At 41.6% G+C, this 23,522-nt stretch overlaps 2 protein-coding genes across 5 annotated transcripts in view; both read right to left on the bottom strand.

Moving 5' to 3' along the window:
- Positions 1-2,243, bottom strand: part of LOC133119440 (myosin-10) — a 68,703-nt gene extending 66,460 nt beyond the window's left edge. For 2 of the 4 annotated variants that reach the window (XM_061230035.1, XM_061230034.1), the window contains exon 1: positions 2,055-2,241. The gene's annotated coding sequence lies outside the window, so the exon portion shown is untranslated. Of the gene's footprint in view, positions 1-2,054 lie in introns of all 4 variants that reach the window. The other 2 variants (XM_061230033.1, XM_061230036.1) reach the window with 2 other exon arrangements.
- Positions 2,244-13,116: 10,873 nt separating this feature from the next.
- Positions 13,117-23,522, bottom strand: part of LOC133122154 (bMERB domain-containing protein 1-like) — a 29,307-nt gene continuing 18,901 nt past the window's right edge. Inside the window, exons 3-6 of the mRNA XM_061231926.1 lie at positions 19,953-20,026; positions 19,008-19,122; positions 18,248-18,318; positions 13,117-17,650 (exon numbers count right to left, since the gene is read on the bottom strand). Coding sequence (XP_061087910.1) covers positions 17,532-17,650; positions 18,248-18,318; positions 19,008-19,122; positions 19,953-20,026 — 379 coding nt within the window. The 3' untranslated portion in view covers positions 13,117-17,531. The remainder of the gene's footprint in view (positions 17,651-18,247; positions 18,319-19,007; positions 19,123-19,952; positions 20,027-23,522) is intronic.

The raw sequence follows: 23,522 nt of genomic DNA on the forward strand, positions 1-23,522 counted from the left end.
GCATAGAACTGGCCGATTAAGCATATGTTCCTGACAATAATGCAATTAAAATATCCATATGCTGGGTACCATTTCCACACAATCCAAAAATACCTAGAAAGTGAAAATGAAAAAAATGTGACTGCCTGCCAAGTCGGAACTACAAGAAAAAAAAACTTATTAAAACAAAACCACTAAAGAGAGTGTTGGTGTGTGTATAAAATTACATACCAGTAACAGGCAGAAACTGATTTCCAACACCCCTAACTAACAGGCAGAATGACAGATAATTATAATGTAATTAACCGCTAATAGGGGCTAATTGAGAATATTTCCTCTCGCACTTCCCAGAGCCCACAAGACTTTAAAATAGTATGTGATGGCATTAGGAGTGGGGTAAGCGCTGAACAATGCCACCCAGATTGCGGAGGAACTTCAGCAATGCATAGCATTTGATCATCTTATCAGGACTCCAACTAAAACCAACACCATACAATATTGAAACCTAAAACCACACACAAGTATTAATTTGATGCTGTACATTAGTTATAGCACCCTAAAGGAGCGTATTATTAGTCCAACAGGCGCCACGCACCTGTTCACACTTAACAAAGAAAAGTATTTGTTAGGGGTTGCTAGGGAGGGTTACTGAAACAAATGCGACACAAATGAAATCATCCAAAATATTTTGTAATATTGTTTTATGTTTTTAGATTTTTTATGCAGTTATTTTCATTGCAACCTGTACTGTACGTTACCGAGACTAATTAAACCTTGCTTCCCCTAGCTTGCTCTACCAGATATAGCTCCGGCAAAACGATTATGCTTATATGCTGCAAATACCTAGCTAGCTGCGGAAGACAACGCGTCAGTGACATTGCGCGAGGGCACTACCGACAGGCGCAGACACTGCACTGGAACATCCTGACGCGCGTCCTGAGAATATGCACCGTGATGCGCAACTAAGGCAACGAGCGATTGCCAAATATAACTCACATAGTAAACTAAGCGAGGGGTTTATTGCGTTCTACAAATTTAATGTTATACGTCATGCCATCTAGCTACGGTGATTCCCACTTACGAATGAGAATGAGAGTGCGGAAAGGAAAACTTTCGGGAAGCCTGTGCGCTCATCCTCCATGTAACTAGTAGGCAGGCAGTAGATATGTTGATTTTTATGCAGTTGTGTTCATGGTGAGGTATGCGCTAAGACATAACGCCAGGGTCTGGTTTTCTGCTCGGCATTAATTGACCAACAACAATGGCTAGCGGTCTACCTAGCTAGCAAAATAAATAACGGTCCCGTCTGCGCTGCACTGAGCTAGCACCTTGACTAGTAATATAGAGGAATACAATTCGAACATGGGTCAGATCACTACATGTAAAGTTCGTAGTATGACGTTAGTAACGCTAGCTATATGATAACGTTAGCTGAAGTACGGCGCAATACGCCGATGATTCTAACATTAGGTGCGTCTCTCCTCGCCGGTTAGGTAGCAAGCTAACTGCGTCTGACCTGCAACGATGCTGACGTGCGCTGAGATCCACCCAGCCACGAATGACCAACTCGCCGGGAAAATAGATGCTCGATATAACGTTACATTTGTTATCAGCTATATAGATAAAGGACAAAACATGCAAAAACATAAAACAGGATAAATATTCGCCCAGTTAGGTACTGTGTTGTGTACGCAGTCAATTCATGACATTAGCACTAACGTTAGCTGCGTGGTGCGCCCACTACTAGCAGCAAGCTAGCTAGCTAGGAGGGTAGGAGGCTGGCTGGAACCAACTCCAGAAGACGAGAGCTCATACTCATATTTTCAGATCCACTCGTTTTGGTTTGAATGAAACCCAAGACAATAAGATACATTAATTTAAAATATCACCCCTTAAGGAAAGTTAATATACGTATAACGCTAACTGGCTAGACATATAGTTAGCTTGCGACGCTAGTGGTCCTCCATCGTTGAACAGTAGCTTGCTAAATAGTCAGCCAGTCAGCCACAAATAATCCGTTAGTTAGCCAGACATTTCTCAGAAGAAAACAAACATCAGAGATATTCACAACCTACCTGGTGCAGTGAAAAAGCTTGAGAAACTAAAAAACAAATAACCAGATAACCCTCTCAACTCGACTGTATTCTAGTTATTGAAAAAAAATCCTGCCTCTTCTCGCCGTTTCTGCACCAAATTATACACCCCCTCGGCCAGACTCCTTCTCAACCGAACCAAGTAGACCGGTTTGCTATTCCCGCCTCTCCTGCGGATGTGTGCACACCCCCTGATCAAAGATAAAATACGATTGGGATTTACGCCACACAGTCACAAGCAGACCATACGTCTATTGGTTTAAGCCGCCTCCCCCCCCCCCAATAAAACGGCCCCCAATTATTGATGGAACATTCTCCGCTCTTGTTCCATCTGCCGGCAGGATATTGTCTTGCAGCCTATAGGTTTCGACGTTCCCTTTTGAAAAAATGGACAACCACCACTGGTCAACGCCATGCCCATCAAATATACTGCATTAATTCCTTCTTTCCAACACATTTGGTTCCTCCGGAATGGTCATTGTATGAGACGGCACGTGAAAGGACTGTCTGTACGTACTTGATCAGTTAGGATACGTATTTTATCATGTTTGTCTCAACAGAACTAGATTGCATTTAGAATGGTTTTTTAATACTTATTTTATGCATATGCCGATTCCTTGGCCGCTTTCAATTTGAGTGACATCATTATTTTGTATTTTCAGTAGGTGGTTGTAGGCTACAACGCCCTCTAGAACAGCGGTTTCCAAATATCCTGGGGGACCGCGATGTATGCTAATTCTCGTTCCAACCACAATTGCAATCCTAGAATTTTCACAAACTCTTCGTTCATCATCTTACTTGGACGCTTTTCACCTTTAAATTGATTATTATTGTTGTCAGAAATAGTTATGCCTGTCATGTAGAATGAAGGCCCCATGTTCGCATTGTGCTGTGTTGCAAACAATTTCATTAAAAATAGGGTAAACGCACTGGTTTAACAGATCAAATTAATGACTGTGGTGGTTAATATGCTCATAATTGGTCAAATGTGGACACAAAGCCACGACGACTCATCATTTGTTAGATAATGAAGAATTCAAGAACTAATTCAAGAACTAAAAAATGCAAGAACTAAAATACAAACTTCACTTAATTATGACCCTATTGATTTAACTCTTAATGTGAACCGTTAAAATACAATATCATGCAATAGCCACAATGGGAAGTTTATTCATGGCCTCAGTGGCATGCATTGCTATTTTTTACATGCTGTGGCCAAATATTGTAAAGAAATCCCTCTAAATAAGAAAATTTGGAATGAATACCAGCATACGGCGTGGTCCTTGAGGACCGAGGTTGGGAAACACTGCTGTAGAAGTTTGGAATAGGAAGCAGCAGTCAATTCTAGTGAAACAGCAGGCAGGATCATTATTTATTTTCACACACACACACACATACACACACACACAAGGAATATATGCTGCATACTGCTTTATGTCATGCGGTTTAGAGTTCTGCTCAATACATGGCACAAAAAACTTATTCAAAAACAGTTTTGCATTAAAACAAATCTGTAAATTATTGATTTCGTCAATGGTATTGAATCTACTTGCTCAGTTTACACACACCTAAAACATGTAATTTATTTCTATTTCTATTATATATTAATAAATCGTTATTCGATTATTCGATTTATTTATTAATAATAGGATGGAACAGAAATTATTTGATTTGACTTGGTATTTAATTTAACAGGTATGCACTCCCTGTTTGTCAGGGAGGATGCTCTTAATATGTGTTAAACTGTTAAAATATGCTGACAGCAGAGGTCAGTATAGTATCACAGAAAAAACTGCCGTTTCACTACCATAAAGCTTTCTAAGTAAAGTATAGACCCCCATATTCTTATGATCCTGACTGTTTTCACTCTGTACACAACACAATTGACAGAGTTAAATCAAATCTGATAGAATACATTCTATACTGATGGAGGACCTTTAACCCTGAATGGACTTATATCAACTCTGTTGTCAGAGTTGAACTGGAGGGTTTATTGTATAGTTCAGTCTGACAGAACAAAATCTGTATAATTTTGTCAAGATTATGTTTTTCAAATATTTTGTATCAACTCAAACAAGATACATTATTTTATTTTTTAAAATAAATAAATGATGGTGCTTTCAATTTAATTTATTGTTCAATCACCTGACATTGTTTCATTAAAGCAATTGCTCACAAATGTATAAATTTCTTTTTCATACAGTACAAATGCATGTCAGGCATTCAATTGTTGACGAGAGAGTGGAAAAAGTTGTGATTGCAGAAAAGTGCTGTTTCTTGATCAAAATAAGCATTAACAACGGCACATATTTAGCATGAAATGTTTGTTTTTGCTTTGAATATTTTTTGTGGTACTAAATGCTGAATGGCAGGAGTAATAACAACCAGAAAGACAAAAACAGATCTCTTATTTGTATGATTAAATATTAAATAAAGCAATGAAGACAAATTTCATTAAGCATGAAATTGATTGAGCAATTTTAGGGGTGCGGGGGGTCTGTTCAGAATCATCTGCAGGATGTCTCATACTTTTAAGTAGTTTTAGTCCAATAATTTCTGCGATATCTTCCTGTTAATGAATGATATGCTGTGAGTGACACTGCGTGCTGCAAAGGAGACTGTCTCAAGGAGAATATGACAGCAGTGACTTGGATCTCTCGCTCTGTCTCCCTTTCCCTCTCTACCCCCCTCTCTCTATCCCCCTCTCTTTCTCTCTATCCCCCTCTCTCTCTTTCAAAGAATGACGCAAAAGGGGGATGACTCATCCGGTCTCGCAGGACGAGACATTTTCACGACGCTGGCCATGGTAAACGGGGCTGCGTCACTGACTCCCGCAGCGTGTGCAGTCATTGCGTCCGTCCAGCGGACCGCTTTTACGCGGCGCCGCCCGTTCCCATCTCCCCTGCTCCCACCATTAACCTGGTACTGCACCTGAGCCCAGTCCCCCGTGTCGCTCCATCTCCCTCCTCATGCACTAGGAGCGGCGACCCCTTCATCCTTCACAATGTATAGGACAGCAGGGCGGAGTCCGTAGATCGGAGGGATTTCTCCTTAATTGCGAGTTCATCTCCAGTAGGGGATGGGTTATGAATTCTGCAACTCTGGCTTTTAATGCAACGTATTTATTTTGCTGTCTGGATGGGTGGGCTGGTCCATCTGGAGGACAGGGCTGTTTTACGCCTCTTATTCCTCAAGTCTTTGTTATAAGCTCTTATAAGAGCAATTACGCTGTTTCTGGCGGTAATTACCCCTTGGAGAGTCCATCGCATTAAAGCCAAGGCAGCTGAATGACTACTGATGGCAGGGTCTGTTCCCTGACACGACACTAGGCTTTGGAAGAGAGTGCACTACTGCTGCTGCTGAAACATAAAAGATGCAAAACAGCTGCTTTTGACACTCAGAGCTGGAGTTAAAACACGATGCCTGCCTGTCATGGTCAGGCATGGAAACTCCAGGGGTCAGAAAGTTAAAGTCCTGCCTTGCGTTACCTTCCACCCGTCAACTAAGCCAGCTGATTTCACTGATTGGTTCTGCCTCCTGGTGATAATTAGCATATTCAGGTGATTTGAACAAAATACCGGGGATGACTTTTACTTTCTGAGCCTGGGTTTTACATGATGTAGGATTTTTTTTTTTTTTAATGAGCTCACAGACCTCAAGGGGTGAGAACTGCTGGTTGTCCCCGTGGTCAGCAAAGCATGCAAACAAGTCATCTTCACACTGTATCCAGAATCTGTGACACATTTTAAATAATAATATTATAAATATAATATATGAATAGTTAGGCTTCTGCTACATCTACATCTTACATACATATTTTCAAGGCATTATCTGTTCAATCCCTACAATTTACTCATATTCAGTTACATCCCTACTGGATTTACTGCAATCCAGCATATACATATATATATATATATATATATATATATATATATATATATATCCCCCACAGCTATTGTGCAGTAGTGCTAAAATTGGTACTTACAATTACTGGGAAACTATTTGTATTTCCTGTGCCCCTATAGTGTATGTGTATGAATTCTCAAGTATTTCCAACTAAAAAGAACAAGAAAACAACCCTGCTCCAGTCCTCCTGCCCGCTTACCCATCTCCATCCAGGCCTGCTCCAGGCCTTCACCCTCCTGTTCTCCAGCCTCCGCTGATTGATCTCCTGGTTCTGACCTCTGCCTGTTCTCCTCGGCATTGCTCTGGTTGCTTGGACTTTGACCCCTTGCCTGGACTTAACTATGTTTCCGCCTACCCTGTATTGCCCTGTTTGCAGGATGTTGACCTGTTTTTGTTGCCGCTGATTTAAAGCCTGTTATTTACTACATCTTTGTGTCTGCGGGTGGTTCCGATCACTTCCCCTATCAGTATGGACTGCCTGCTGTGTGAGGTCTGTCTGTTTGCCTGCCTGCCTGCCTGTCTGGCAGTTCTTTAGGCACTGTAGCAAGACATTGAGACAAACTGATAAATAGACAGGCGGACAGCGAACAATACCTACAGTATATATGTAATATATGCTACATAATACATACAGTATACAAATATACACAGCATTCTATGAGCATTGTTAACCATAATGTCCATTCATACTTTACACAGTGTGACTTTACACAGTGTTTTTAAAGCATCGTCCGTTACATAAATATGGAATTACAGGATCAAAGGGAAAGAGTTAAATGGAGGGATAGAAAGAGAGCGTGATAACAAACATGTAATAGAATGATATATTGTGTATTTTATGCCCTGCTCATGGATAATACAGTATATTACATTAGTGTTTGTAATATACTCTCAGTGAGTGCTTTATTAGGTATTTATTAGACTTATATTTTAGACTTCTGCTGCTGTAGCCTATCCACATAGAGGTCTGACAAGTTGTATGTTCAGAGATTCTCTTCTGCATACCACTGTTGTAATGCATGGTTATTTGTGCTACTGTCACCTTCCTGTCAGCTTCGACCAGTCTGGTCCTTCTCTGATCTCTCTCATTAACACGTTTTTTCCGGCAGTACTGCTGCCCACTGGATGTTTTTTGTTTTTCACACCATTTGTTAGATAACATTTCTTCTCTATTTTGTCCGAAGAACAACTCTCTCCTCTTGACCACGTCTGCATACTTTTACACATTTAGTTGCTGCCACATGATTGGCAGATTAAATATTTGCATTAACAAGCTGGTGTACATGTCTATCTAATAAGTGGTCACTGAGTGTATATAACATCAAGCAAGAGAGACAGAGAGAGAGATAGCTGACATGTAAGATAAAAAAGTATTGTGTATGTTCTGCTTGACTAAAATCCATGATTACGGTAAGTAAAATGAGACAGGAAAATCTTTGAAAAATGAAACCCCCTCATTTACAGGGCTGGTAGAGCTTAAGGTTAGTGCCCAGCAAAGACACCAATTATCTCATGTGTCTGTAATGTATGATAATTATAGTATGCACATGCTAGGTCTCCTTGTGGCAGTTGGCAACACCAAGGTATGGTGTGCTCCCGTTCATTCTGCATGGAGAGTACTGTCGGCATATCCAGGGGGTCAGTGGGACCACTGACCTGTGCAAGACACCAGCGATCTGACCAAATAATCAGCTTAGAACACATCCCTCCAAAACAGTGATAAAATGTGGTCTGGAAGCAAGTCACCCTGCAACCTCTGTAATTGCTTGGCAAACCTCCAGGACACTTTAAGAAAAAGTAAAAATAGAGCTCCTTGATTATCTTCTAAAGTATCACGTTGTTTGAGAAGGCATTAATTTAGTCTAATACAACTGTTATCTCATTGAAGACCGGCTTTAGAAAAGAGCTCCATTTCAAAATAGAAGCCTTCACCCGCTGAAAGCCACAGAGAAAGCAATCCCTCCCTCCCTCCACTTCTGTGCGTGCATGCATGTGTGTGCGTGTGTGTGTTTGTGTGCGTGTGTTTGTGTGTGCATGTGTGTGTAATCAGAAGCCACATGAGGCCAGCATTCTCAGCTGTCATTGCTGGTGCAGTCACTCTGTGTCTGTCATCATAGCGTCAAAAGGCATGGAACTTTTTGTCTGTACTGCATAAACCGGTCCAACGTTTTATCCTCTCACCAAAATTTTCCATTGGAATATGTAACCATCAATAGTGTTTGAACTGTCCCATTTTCAGGTGAGAGTAAAGATGGCCAGCATACGCACATCCAGTTTAGCAAGGTGCTGGGCTGAAAAGCGCATACATGAAAAGAAGGAAGCCTGCACACTGACCTGCTCCTTACACACCTTTATTACAGACAAACTTTCTATCCCAGTGGATCTCCGTGAGGTCTCCTCAACCCAGCCTTGCAAACACTTGGTTGGTACATTAACATACTGTATATCACAAATAAAAATATTGTCACCTCTTTATATTACATTTTATTTGAGATTTGTCATTTTAATATTACAATGATCATAGTGGAGTGCAGTATATCTATGAAATGACATTAATTTGTTAAATATAAATGTATACTTTTCGTTTGGCCGTGTCATGTATACATATTAATCACTTTCTCTTTTTAGTAATTATGTGCACATGGACCATTGAAAGGCAGCTATAGTATGAAACAAATTTCATCCTTGAGTGGCTAAAGAGTACAGAAAAAAATCTGCAGTAATGCAATCTTATTTTTTCATTAGATAAATGTCAGATTGTGTTCAGCTGAGTTCATCTGGCTCTGCTATGGCTGAATTTAATTTATGTCATTGGAATTAATCGCATTTTAAGAACCTAATTACTGAATAACAATGAGCCGCTCTGATATTATTATGTCAGGTGGTGCTAAAATCATCAGGAATAAGTAACATTATCCTTCTGCCCCCTCGCTGTTTATAGATTTAGCAACCACTTTTAAAATGGGGGCGACATTGGCTCAGGCAGTAAGAGCAGTTGTCTGGCAGTCAGAGGGTTGCTGGTTTGATCCCGTCCTGGATATGTTGAAGCGTGCCTGAACAAGACACCTAACCCCCAAATGCTCCTGACGAGCTGGTTGGAGCCTTGAATGGGTGAATGAGAAGCATCAATTGTTTATTTAAATAGACCATGCAATGTAGAAAGCCTGTTCATGTTTATTACACATTAAATATTGGATGCAAGAAGCATCTGCAACAATCTCAACATCATGTCAGATATTTGCATTAGCTGATATTTATTTTCTGGTCATTTGAAGAAATTATCAAATGGAGTTGTTATATGCCCTCACTGTTAATTAATTGTACTGTATGTAACCATTGCAAAAGCACTGTGAATTCAAGAGTCAGAATCTGCATTAAAGATTTCTCCTTGTAATTCTGGGTTTGTGTTCAGAGAACCATGAACAGTGGCAAACTATTGTCACACCATGGATGCAAATACACACTCAACATCTATAAAGGGGAAGTGTCGCTAAGAGGAAATGTCTCTAATTGTCAATTAAAATGTCAATAGCTAAACACATGTGCCTCACCAAGCAGCGGGAAACAGTGATTTCAGGATACATGTTAACTCACCGTGATCATGGCATGTTGCTAGGGAACAGCAGCTACTGCTGTGACTGCATTTAATTATATATACATGTTTTAAAGAGATATCAACCTCTCTTTCATTTGTGTACCGAATGTAAGATATTATTCCCCTTTGTAAACATCGAATAATCATAATATTCCTGGTCTGGGTTTGTCAATCCTTCAGCTAATTTCTCATTTTGTTATTTAAAATGGCCAAATTCGGTTGGCAATAGGATATATTTAATAGGCAACAATCGTCTGGACAGAACACCCCCACTGCCTTTGCCCCTGTGATAAATATGGGAACTATAAAACAATTTTAATGAATGAATGGTAATTAAAGGTCTAATTATCTGCAGAGATAGCAATGTCATCTACATAATTTGTATTATTGTTGAGGCAAAGCGGTGTCTCCTTGGAGTGGATGCACATATTGTACCATGCAGACACAAAGTATTGTCAAAATATTTTCAAGTACAGAAACATGCATGAAACATACAACCTTTTTAAAATAGGTTTACATTCACCTATGGGATGGGACAGATATGGCCAGTTCAGTTACTAATGCAATAAGATTGGCTGTAATGGAAACAGTCATTTCAAAGATGTATCCATTCATCTCTTGCTGTTTGTTATTACCACCTGTTTCTTAACCTTTTCCCATCAGATATAAGCACAAGTGACAAGTTGTAATTTATCAGTTCAAAAATTAACTACATATTTCAGCTGCTTAACGACACTCTTGGCTGAAGGCCAAATTAGGTATGGTTTTATTTTTGTTTGTTTGTTACATAAAATAAGACACATTAGTTGCTAAAAGTTAAGAAGACATTGCAGCCGGATTAATTAAGGCCAAACGCCAGCACATAGTAAAAAGCAAAAACACAAATTTAAAAAAACAAGCTTTTGGCTTGAAGGGTCAGCTTTCACAGTGTTCTGGGTAGCGGTCGAGTCTGCTGCCGGAACAGAGCCGCGTAAACGCTGACGGGCATATGCTCAGCAGCCGGTGACACCGCCTCCATTCATTCATTCCTGCAAGGCATGTAGGGATAGCTCACGGGGCAGGCCGAGCGGTTCAAGCGGCGCGGGGCAGCTCAAAAGCTCGGAAAACTTCATGCACCACCCCGCCTCGCGTCAAGCAATCAGACTTGAATACAGAAACACTGTCCCGCCTTTCACATTTTTGTTCTTAATTCTTAATTCGTTTATATAACAGGGACACATGCATACAATATTGCTTTATATATAAAATACAAAGTAGATGCCATGCATACAGGTTTCTAGCCATGGCTAATTTGCAACCCCTGTCCCGGGCCAGGCTTTTTAAAGTTAAATCAATCCTTCAGCTATACCCCATTTATTAGTTCGGTTGTTAAGGAAGACGTTAATATGATAGCCTGAATTGCTGCCTGCAAGTTTCACATTTAATTGTAGGGAAAACCGGCACTAAAGTCGGTCAGCCTGCTCTGATCAATACGAACAGCATCGTTGCTATGCTCTAACATTCACCAAAAGTCTCATGTTAAACTTAAGGATGCCAGCCAGCTTTAGTGCTGGCACCCTTTTGCCCTGTTCTGATCAATAGGCTGATAATGTTGCTACACAGCACCAGTGACTTCTTAAATGAAAGAATGGAACCTAGTTGATTTACAAATGAATAAAGTTAATGAATAAAGTACCCCTTTCCACTGTCTCAGATAGCATGTAAAAATATGGCACTAATATAGCCAGCTCAAACTACATACAAAATACAATCTTACATTTTCTTGATTTTTAGGTTTTATTAAAACTGGACAATGAAAAACGTTGAACCCGATTGAAATTTAACGAACACCGCTGTCAGTCAAAAAATGAATTGTACGCCCACACGCGGCCGATTGAGAGATGCGGGTGCGGTGCCAGGCGGCTTTGCCGCGATCTGTGTGTCTTCACCGTGAGCCTTTCAGTGGGACCCAGGTATGAGTCATCCCTCTACGCAGTGCAGGGGAGTGCAGCGGGAGATGGATACGTTGGAGAGCGGGAAATTAGCAGCTGCTCGTTCTTGGCTTTTACCGCGCACAGTGCGAAATCCAGGGGTTTGTTGCCATGACAATTGCTCACGTTGGCATGTCAGGATTCTCGACAGAGAGGTCAAAAAGTCCACCCATCGAAGGGGGGGTTAAAAAACAGCTGGTGCACAAACGGCGCAGATGCATTCTACTTTTGCGTGCACACATCAGTATTGTACCTTTATTTCTCTCACTTGCCGAAGACATACGGTGCCAAATCTGGAGAGAGACGATTCCCTATTCCAATAAACGCTGTACTATTTCATTTTGGTATAACAAGTAATTTTGTGGAGCATACCCCGTTGCATAGCATGAACACTAGCGACATCAACTGTTCCTGCTCACCGCTAACCGCACCACCCTTCCTCCCGGGTTTTCCGTCTCTGTGTATTTCGTTTTATTTAATTTAATTTATTTATTTATTTATTTATTTATTTATTTATTTATTATTTCCGAAGGACACACTAATGGAATTCTCATCAAATTCAATATCTGAATCACGCACATGGGTCCTCCATGTGACTGTGATATCAAAGCTTGTAATCAAAGGTGATAGACTTCAGTTACCACTGCATGGCATTTATTTGCAGACCGTGGGTTCCTGCATTTACGGCAGAAAAGGCAATTTCTGACGAGTTTGTTTGCATAATGAGAGAAAGATAAGCACCGCACCAGACTCGACGCTGACAATGTCCCGCATTCTAATAACCTGATTATTCTCTTGGGCATACCAAAGGGGGTTTGTGTATGACTCATTGTTGTGAAAAAATTAAATAAATAAAAGAATAAACTAAGCTTTCCATTTCCCCCATCTGAGCAGCTGGATGTAACTTTCATAGAATCATCTGGATTTTCTTCCCCTGTCAGGTGCTATCATCCCACACTTTGTTAGCTGCTACAAAACCTATATTACTGTTGCTCTTGTAATATGTACAATATCTGAGCTACAGAACAGCTACTGCATAGTGCCAACTCCAGGCAATAGAATACATACTGAATGGTGTACAGTATCAGCTCAGTACTGCATGAGAGGATTGACCACACTCATCTTGTTCATGTGCTGCCTGTGTAATATGGAGACATATGCCTTACCTTCTGCTTCTCAAATAAACAGCAACATTAAACGCTTATTTAAATCTCTGGAAGTACATGGTGTTCCGGTAATACCCACACACTAAATGCATAATTGAGTATACCCAGCCCAAATTCCAACTCCAATAGTTGCCACCACCGGGAATGCAATGAGCGTTATCATGTGTTTTCTTCACTGTCAGTATACACTGACAGTTATGGTGCTGTTATCATTTTTACAATTAAAATTGTACAGAGACAAACAGCAGACCAGTAAGCACGTGAAGAAACATTCAGGGATGTCAGCTCAGTACCTGTATTTACATATCAACAGAAAACGGAGCGAAAGTGACGCTGTCAAGCTGAAACGCAAAGGCTGAAGTCAGCGCTCGCACTCACACATGCACTCTCATACCCAGTACAGTAAGTCAGTACACCATTAGTTTAATAGGCATGCAATCTGAAACAATAGTGCTTAAGTATTTACCCACAATGTTCATCTTCATTCACTTGTTTACATTCTGGAAAAAGAAGCACTTACAATGCAAAACAGCACACCAAAATATTCAAACAATAGTTGCAGCACATCTCCTTTCAATACAAAAATACATTAGCATTTTAGCAGTCTGCTCTCTTGGTGAGAATTTAAGTTGAAAAGACAACATGACCACATCCACATGAAACAATGAAAACAATGTCCATGCCTTCATGTCCTGTTGTAAAATCCAGCTATCACCAGCTTGAAATACCTGCTACCTGCTGTTTCAAAACATAGCTAGACCTTGTCAAACCATATTGAGAATAGAGGTGGTCTAACTGGTCAACCAGGTACCAGCTGTTTCAAAACCTTAATTTTTCAGGAGGGTGAAACAATAAAAACAACATGTCTACATCCACATACAGTGCATCCTCTTAAAGGCAAAAGTACAATGTCACATGGTAATATTTTGGGTTTACAGATGAAGAAGCTGAAAAGCTGTCCTCCAGAGCGTGTGACAGCACAGAGCTGTTAATATGCCATGCCTCAGTGTGGCTCAGAGTCAGAAGGCCGGGCATGAATTGAAAGAAGACCAGCAGCAAGTAACTTAATCTCGTGGCACTTAAAATCTGACCTGAGGGGTGAGACCGTTACCCAATCGCCGACCATCTCGCGGTTCAGCACGGGCAGATTCAGAATGCACAAATGCACAGACAAAGCACTCAACACCCCACTACAGAGGAATAGGAAAGGGGTATGACATCAACAGAGAAAGCCCTCTCAGGCTAGCACGTGTACACAGGAAGCAGTTTTTCCCTTTTAAGTGTTGAGCTTTTGCAGTTCACATAATTACTCAGCCTCTCTATTGAATTGGTTTATTCCCTCTTGTGTTCTGTAATCTCGATGGCAGTCCCTGTTTTCTCGTAAAATGTCAGCTGGTTTATTTCTGAAAGGACTCAAACAATGAAGACTAACCACACCATCCATTCATAGTGAATACAGTAATTACTATTTGCGAAACCAAGAGCAGTGTCAGCGGTGAACGGGGAAAAGCGTTGAATGAATGGAATACAGTAAAGGGCATTCTTGAACGTGAAATTGCCTGAAAGATCCTTTTCTTGCAACCCTTAACATTGAGTTCAACAAACTGTAGGCCTGTGTAAATTACACATGGCAATACTGGACATAAAGAACAGAGTAAGATGATAAAGGTCACTGACACGGATAGAAAAGGAAAGACACAATACAGCTCTGTCTATTCTTTCTGTCTGTGCTGACTATGCGAATATTGAGGCGTTCCCACTGGCGTTAAATGAGTGACTTTCACAAGATAGAAGCAGGGATCAATCTAACATAAGGACGCTTGCTGCCAAACCAGCGGTTTCAGCTAAAAATACGATGAAGAAAAACAGCAATGGACTAAGATGAGTGTAACAAGACAAAGAGAAGCTGTACTTATTCCAGGAGCTGGAGCAATACTTTGAATGAGAGTGAAATTGTTGATTGACAAGATAGGGCTTTATGTTCATACGTGTTGGATGTGGTCCACAGAACGCTTCACAGTTAGCAACCATCATTCACAGTTTTCAATGAACAGACTTTAGTGTGCTACAGTACGCTGGGCGAGTCTGGCCCTCACACTCTGGGGCCACAGCTGCAGACAGGAAGCCACCTCACTTACATAGGGGGTCTCAGTGATAGATTGAACAGATTCAACAGGACCTTGCATGGATCTCCTGACACGCGTATAGAGTGCATATTCCCCTGTTGCCATAGAGACCAGTCTTTTCAGTGAAAGCCCCTTGAGGGTGCTGAGACCCAGTTGAATGGACGGGGGCTGTTCACCAGAGCCTGGGAAACAACAGGAGACCTGGGAGGCCTGGCCAGCAGTTGGGTGGGTTTCCATCAGATTCATTGGTCTCCATGGTGTATAAAAATAAAGATAGATTTAAGTCTGTCCAAATTAATATCATATGGATTGGTCCATGAGAAGACCTACTGAATGAAATTGCACATATATGAGGCAAAAATCATAAAGCAACTAGAACTGGAATCTAACCGGACAGACTGACGCGTAGGGATTGGTGTGTGTGCGATAACTAAATTAATCATTCACAATCATAAGAAACAAAGACTGCATATAATGTTTTGATAACTGCCATGCACTGTAGAAATCAGTTAGTATCAACAAACGGCAATTTTATGAACCTCGCATTTGCTTGAAGTCTATAAATACACTCTGATTGTTGCTGCAGTTCATTAAATAACTCGCATGGACTCGTGGGATACGCTGCTGAGGTGCGTATCCCACTTTTTATCTCATTTCTTTATTGTCTGACGTTTACATTTTGTCATTATGCGTTACGTCCTGTCATCATGCATCACTCTTTTTAGTGTGCGGCGGTCCGGACTGATCTCCGAGCACGGAGCTCCCATTACTCACATTAATCCATTCAAACGGGTAATAAAACACACAGCCCATTTTTATTAGACAGCACAGAACCACAGCTGACAGTAAATACATGGTCGGCACTGCATCTAACAGGTAGAGATTTTCTATTTGCAGAGGGCAGTATGTCTAAGTAATTGGAGAAGGTTATATAAAGATGTGACAGGTCTGCCTTTGAAAACATAATTTAGTTTGTCCATGAAGTATTATTTAAAGCTTCACATTGTGCTTTGTTACCATTATTCAGAACTGGTAAGAATATAACACAAATGTGCAAGCATCGAACAGTGATACAAACAGTACGGCAGTGTTCAAAACCTCATACGAAGTATACTAATCGTACTGCACTTCAATGAAAATCAGCCCGAAATGGAGTATTATGCCAGTATGCGGTTTCGAACGCAGCCAATATTAAGTAACCGCACGACCAATCGATAGACAGTACAATCACAACCTTTACCTTCGTCAAATATGAACTGCATAAAACAGGCCTAAAGGAAAGCATCACATGTAACTGTGCGTCTTGCACACATCTTGCTCTTCAAAATCACATTCTGAATCTGCTCCCGTCACGAGAAAATATGTGCTTTTTCAGTTCTTTTCATTTCATGATTGTGGGATGTACCCTATTCACTTTGATTTGCTGCTGCCCCGTTTCGTTCCTTGATGAAACAAGACTAAAGTCGTCTCAAGTGAAGAAATAAATTACATTCTTTGTTAAAAAAGTACTGTTCCCATTCCTGTCTGATGAAATCCTCTAATACCGTTTTCAGAAAGCAACACAGCTACAGAATGAGAAGAACTGCATATGGAATCTGGCCATTCAATGGAAAAAAATATTTGATTCCACAAAGAAGATGGGCAAAATGGTGTCAAAATTACTGCAGTCACATGTCAACTGTGGTAAAATAAAATGAATTGTGTAGTGCCCATAATAGCCTAATCCCACAGCTCCAAGTATAGAAAACCTCAGCATTTACACGGTTAACTTCATGTCTTATGTTATGTTATTTTACTTTTTTGTGAATGCTTTTGTTGCTTTGGCGCTTTTGGTGATTTTACCAGAACATATGGAGTACAAATCTACAGTATATCACTATTTTAACAAACCTGAATTATTCAACATGTAAAAGTAATTTGCAATAATTTGCTAACCTAATGGGGGTGTGATACGACAATAGCCCATAAAGACAGAAAGAGCACCCTATATTAGCTACATCTAGACAATATTAGCTTCTCAGTTTACAGCTTTTTATAAAGGTAAGCAAATCTAAATTCACATAATGAAACTGTGAAATCATAAACCCACACCCAGGCCCGACAAACACTTGAGACAGTCCAGTTCCTACTTCACACTAACACAATGTGACACAAGAACACAAGCCTGCTTTGCAAAACACTTTTCACTTGATATAATGCCGTCAGGAATCAACATCAGACACAGCTGTCACACTGTGTCCGTCAGCTGCTCTTAGGAGGCGAGGTGCAGACGACAAAGCCATGGCCTGACCAGTGCGCCACAGTGGCTGTCCCAGCGCTAGGGGTAATGTGAACACATGCCGGCTCGTTCATTAGCAGGCTCTAACCAAGATGAATGAGGATAACCGATAATGTGATGATGTAATGACCAGCGTTGCCTCATGGGAAATGGAGCGCTGTAACTCTCAGCGAGCCAACAGCGCTGAAAATGGAGGCCAGCAGAAAAATTCACAGGACGGAAGGCATTCCCCGAAATATGGACATGGAATCCCACAGAAAATGTAACATTCTGACCATTCTGTGAGTCCCCCTACGGTCAACGCATATGCTGCTATCCTTCCCACGGCTCCAAGAAAACCATCACCTTTAACCTGAAATCACACCACTCCACCACCCCAATGCTATCTCTCTTCCATCTGTGTTTCCGTGCTGGCGTCCTACATGATGGAGCAGGTGAACCCGCAGCACTCCTTCAGGAGGGTAAGCCCGGTCTTGGCGACGAAAGGGGAGGAGGTCTGCTGGGCTCTGGAGGTGACCTTCCTGCCCTGAACAGGATCTGGAAGAAGAAAACCTCCGTCAGACTCGTCTGGAAAACGTAAGCCGGCTGAAATTAACATTGACTGACAGGATAAGACAAGATGCACCAGAGGAGTTTAATTTTTTCCCAAAGCAGATATCGTTCAAATTCAATTATATATCTAATTAAATGATTTGTGGCTCCTTCAAAATAAGCTCTGGGGGACTACTAACAAAATCTTGGAGGAAGCCCACATGAGACTCATTTTCCTTCCAGATTAGGTTTCCTGTCTGCTGCGACATTAATGAGAAAAAACACAGAACGGCAATAATGTAGGTAATCAGAGAAGTGCCACACCGCATTGCTCCCAAATGTACACTTTGAATTATTTCATAATGAAGTTTACATGAAATGAAGATCATCATTACCATGATAGCCACAGGTAAGAGGAATTGGCCTCTTACCTGTGGCTATCATGGTAATGATGATCTTCATTTCATGTAAACTTCATTATGAAATAATTCAAAGTGTACATTTGGGAGCAATACGGTGGAAGAAGCAATGTGACATTAGAGATCACAAGATGCCAACAAAAAGAGGCTTTTTAAAGCACACACACAATACAGTACCACCTACTTTTTTGCTTCAAGTTTTTAGGGAACTTGGTCTGCAAGAAGTCTGCCATTTCCTTATCCTCCTCCTTCTCCCTGTGGGGGAGGGGTAACAGAGAGCTGTGATCTCCATCAACTCAGTCTGCACACATACGTACACACCCACACACACACGCGCACGCACACACACACACACCAACACAATCTCACATTGCCCTACGAGTTGATGCAGCTTTGTTTTTACTTGCAGCCTTTTAATTTCATGTGAGATGTGTTTGGGTAGCGTAAGTGTGTGAGACTCACACGTACGTATGTCTCATGCCAAAAGTGTACATATACCTGCCACACGCACACACACGTTTGCAAGCAGGCTTTGTTTTTTCCTCATTGTATTTCTACACACATCTGGCTGACAGACGTTCACCTGATGACATGACAAGGGTTTCTTTTATTCTACAGTATGCCTATTGTAGTCTGACTACTGATGAGCAGCAGAGCATGATTTCTCTGCCATACACCAGCCTGTCAGCTGTCAGGCTCCCCCACTCTCAGAAAACAAGGGGTATAGATGGAGATAAGTATTGCTAATTACACACCCGGGGGGATGGTATCTCATTGCTGGATTAGGTACTCTACATTACGCACACATGGAAAGCAGGCAGTACTACAGTACTTAATTAACCTTTATCTAATTGGTCATCGCATCTGAAGATGCTGAGGACGAGTATGATTGGCCAGCTAGAGAACGGAATATTGGGATTTACCAAACTGCGCGCTTTGCTCACCTCAGTCTTTCAAACTCCACGTCGTCCACCAGGAAGTCTCTGGTCTCCACCAGCTTGTGGATCTGCTGGAGTAGCTCCTCCTCCTTCTGCTTGTCATCTTTTGACTTGTCTTTATCTGCAAAGGGGGGGTTCACACCGCGCATCAAGCTCACTGATACCACACTGGAACTGCCGAATTCCTCAGGCAAAGAAGACGAACGGATTCCACACGGGAGAAAGAAAAGCACTGCAGATTTAAGAGGTTCCCCGGGAGAACGTCCTGGGGGCGTCACTTCCCTCAGCAGGACCAGGGATTTGGGTTACCCCACACCTGCTCCCCTCCTCGCCCGCTCACTGGCCACCCATGCCAGCAGGACCCAGCCTGCCAGATTCCAGCTGGATTAGCGAGCAGGTACTGAATCTTCAATGTTCTTGGGGAAAAAAAAAAAAAATCTGGCTTCCTTTAAGTTTATTAACTTTCACTTTCTGGAAAGGGGAACATATTTCATGAGAACTATTCTCAATCACCTGGGCAGGATTTATGGTGTTGACCCTGTTAGATGTGTCCTTAGATTTGGCGGAAAGGACTGACTGTTTTATTGTAAAAATCTCCACATAATGTAAAGCACCTTGCAGTAATTTATTTGCAGCCGTGATATTTAACCTAAAGTATCTATATATAAGATAAATGGTGCCTGTCACACAACTTTTGCTTTTGATTATTGTGGTGATTAATGGAGTGTATCAGTGGAGCCAGGAGTAATAACAATGTGCACCAGCAACACTAAGCTTTTTCCATATAATGCATTACTGTTTCAAGACTCATATAAACATAATAAACTACCTGCATTTCTCCCAATAACACTTAAAAGCTGCCACAGAAATTGTTATTTCCCTGTAATAACAGAAGAGTTTTCTCAACATGACCTGGAAGGCCTTCAAAAACATGATATGAAAGAGCTTTACCTGGAATAGACACTAGTTTCTGCAGCTCCTTTTTGAGTCGTGTTATTTCTTTACAAAGTTGAATGTCATCCATCCTGCAAGAAATGAAAAACTTTTATTCTGGATGAAGGCTATATCCTCAGGGCTACATCCTCAGATTCTCAGAACAGTGGTCCTCACTCCTGGTCCTGGAGAGCCACAGGGTGTGCTGGGGTCCTCACTCCTGGTCCTGGAGAGCCGCAGGGTGTGCTGGTTTTTGTTTTCGCCTCAATATCAGCAACCAATTGAGACCAGGACCAGGAGTGATGGACAATCAGATGGACAAGTCCTGCATCCCTTCCAACCTTTCTATTGCCTTACTCTAGGACATCCATCCATCCATCCATCCATCCATCCATCCATTATCTGAACCCGCTTATCCTGAACAGGGTCGCAGGGGGGCTGGAGCCTATCCCAGCATACATTGGGCGAAAGGCGGGAATACACCTATGGGCAATTTGGACTCTCTGATCAGCCTAACCTGCATGTCTTTGGACTGAGGGAGGAAACCGGAGTACCTGGAGGGAACCCACGCAGACACGGGGAGAACATGCAAACTCCGCACAGAGAGGCCCCGGCCGACGGGGATTCGAAACCAGGACCTCCTTGCTGTGAGGCGGCAGTGCTACCCACTGCACCATCCGTGCCGCCCCACTCTAGGACAGGGATACTGAAATCTGGCCACTGAGGCCAGTAGTACTGCTATTCTTCTCCTCTAAAATCCAGATTGACCCCGGGTGGGTGAAATCTCTGGCCAATCAGTGGCGGTAATTGATCAACTAATTGATTGGGTAGAAATGATAACCAGCAGTGCCACTGGCCTTGAGCACCAGGTGTGCTCCCTGCTCGGAGCTTCTGTTTGGAGACAGGAATTTCCAGTGCTATTATTTATGAATATATATATTTATGAATATTCAAGAAGAGGCATACCAAAGTGTATATGACTCACTGGTATTGTGCTTAGTACGCCCCCCACATGAATATTCACTACATTATTACATTAGAACAAAAACTGAACTTTCAGTGTTAAGAATACAGAGCATGCCATTTAAAGCTATACAAAGATGTGATATATTATCATCAGATATTCACCTCTACATCCTTTTCATTAAATGTTAAAAGCTTTCATATCTTATATCTTACTATTAAAATCAAATTGTATGGCTTACAAGTCTGTGACCAAGACAAATAGGCAACATGCTGTAGCAGTCAACACTAGAACCGTTTGTTATCAACCAGATATGAAAGTACGAAGGTTGGCTGAATAAGAGGTCATAGTGGTTAAAAATAGACTTCTAGAACAAAATATATTTCGTATAAAAAACAAGCACAAAACACATTCGTTTTGCAAACATACATTCTCCATACAAAACTCAGTATAGTCCAGCATTAAGCTTAATCTGTGTCTGTGAAACTGACCCTTAAAAGATTAATCAGACGCCTCCAGTAAAAATGTACTTGCATTTTTCTTTCAAGTTAATACCTGGATCATATCTGATACATCTGGCTGAAAGAACAGGGCAGCCCCCCAGGACTGGAATGACTCACCTCTAGCCAGCAGAATCCCCACGTGGGTGGACAACAGCGAATGGAAAAAAACGTTCTTTTTGTTATAAGGCAGGATGTCCATTGTGTACAGCACAGTGGCTCCGCTTGGATATACACTCAGTGAGCACTTTATTAGGAAGATCTGTACACCAGGTTGTTAATGTAAATATTTGATTATACGTACATTTACGCATATTTTATCCAACACAAACCATGAAAGAATTAAAGCCAAAGAAGTCCTGAAGATTGAGTTTCTTTTGAAGGCCTGGATAGTTTTCGTGTTTTTGAGCTTCTCATATCATCTTGGAGCTTTTGATTTGTGTTGTGGGTGTATTTTAAATACTAAAACCAGGAAGAGAAAGCTGATGCACGTCGCCTTTATTATACAATATTTTTGTTGATATTTTAAAAGGGATCAAATACCGCCCTATAGGTTGATAAATAAGGCCTGGTAGCAAGCTATCAGACTGGCATTTCTGCAGTTCCTGGTGATGGCACTACCCACAGAGGGGCAGATAGAACTGGCTGCAGACACAGATAGGGAGAGTGTCCTTGTCTGTGGGGTGTCTGGGAACCCCGAGGGACCAGCATATGGGTCACACAGGTAGACGGACAAGCTTGAGCTGTCAATCACTGTCGCTGACCTGTCACCCCCTATGCTAAGCTCACCATGTCTCCCCCCAAAGGAATGCAACAGTTTCACATCAGCCAAGATGTCTGTGCTCAGTCGAATAGGCCATGCTGTCACTCACAGTGGCAAGGAATGATTGAACCGGTAGACACAAATATCTCTGAGAAAAAATAACTTTTAAACCGTTATTGGCAGCGACCCCAGAGAATTATGTCTTGGCCGTGCAAAATAACTGTCACGGATTTAAGGCAAATCCATTTTCTCACAGTGAACATAATCAATTAAATTATCAAAGTGAACTCCCAATGGATAGGGAAAGACAAAATGTTGTCATGCATTTCTTTTACAAATGCACATAATGTTAATTTGTGCTATCGAGATTGCTATTACACTGCATCTCGGAAATACTATGTTGAGTTTTATATGATCTCAGTCTGCTTAAATTCAGGACACTGTCTGTAATGAGAAGCCGGGGTGGGAGATGAAGAGCTGCTCCTCATGGGTGAATAGCTGAGACTTCGGCTACGGTTCGCAGAGAGCTAATTTGCCCTCAGGATCCATTAACCTTTAGCTTCCCCTTCTCAGAGATTCCACACTACTGTATATTGAACCATCTGTCACTCATACGGACCTCGCAAGCATGAACACCATGAGGTGTACCTGCGGTCCCCAAGCGATGGTACAGTAAATGAAATCATTAAAGCATTCATTTAAGAAACACAGCGCACAGCGCACAGGTCAGACGGGAGAGCCAGGGGAGCGCTTCTCCGGTAGTTCATGCCTTTCAGATGGAGCCGGTGAATGTTCTGGAGGAGGTGATCGATACAGAAACTCACTGGCTTCTGGAGGAACTACGACCACAAATGAACCCGTCCTTCCAGATCGTAGAGTCCCTGATTGTAGAGCCCCGGTCATGGGCTGTGTAGCAGCGGAGACAGTAGAACAGTAATCAGGCATGTTTCTCAGGGACGCTAGAGGCTTCACGTGCCTGGTTAAACTCTACATGTCCATGTTTGCAGTCCCAACATTGCGAGCACACAGCACTTTCACTGAACTTTCATGAACAAAGTGAAGGGGCTAAATATCACAGCTATGAATATCAATGTGTTCAGTTAATTTATAATATCGTGTTTTAAAACAGTAGCTATGTGTTTTCATCCAGATTCTGCACATATGTTATGTGCCAAGCTATTAGCATTATTAGTCACAGGAAACCTTATGTGCCGGCGTGGGTGTGTAAATGAGTACCATGCATATACGGGCACCTACACAGATGACTATGGGGTCCAAAGTTAGGGACACCAAGAAGATGGAAGATGGAAGGACTCCTGATGTCAGGTCTCTTTGTTTTGCTCTCATCTCTCCCTCCTTCC

Source organism: Conger conger, chromosome 2 (genome assembly GCF_963514075.1).
Source record: "Conger conger chromosome 2, fConCon1.1, whole genome shotgun sequence".
NCBI lineage: Eukaryota > Metazoa > Chordata > Actinopteri > Anguilliformes > Congridae > Conger > Conger conger.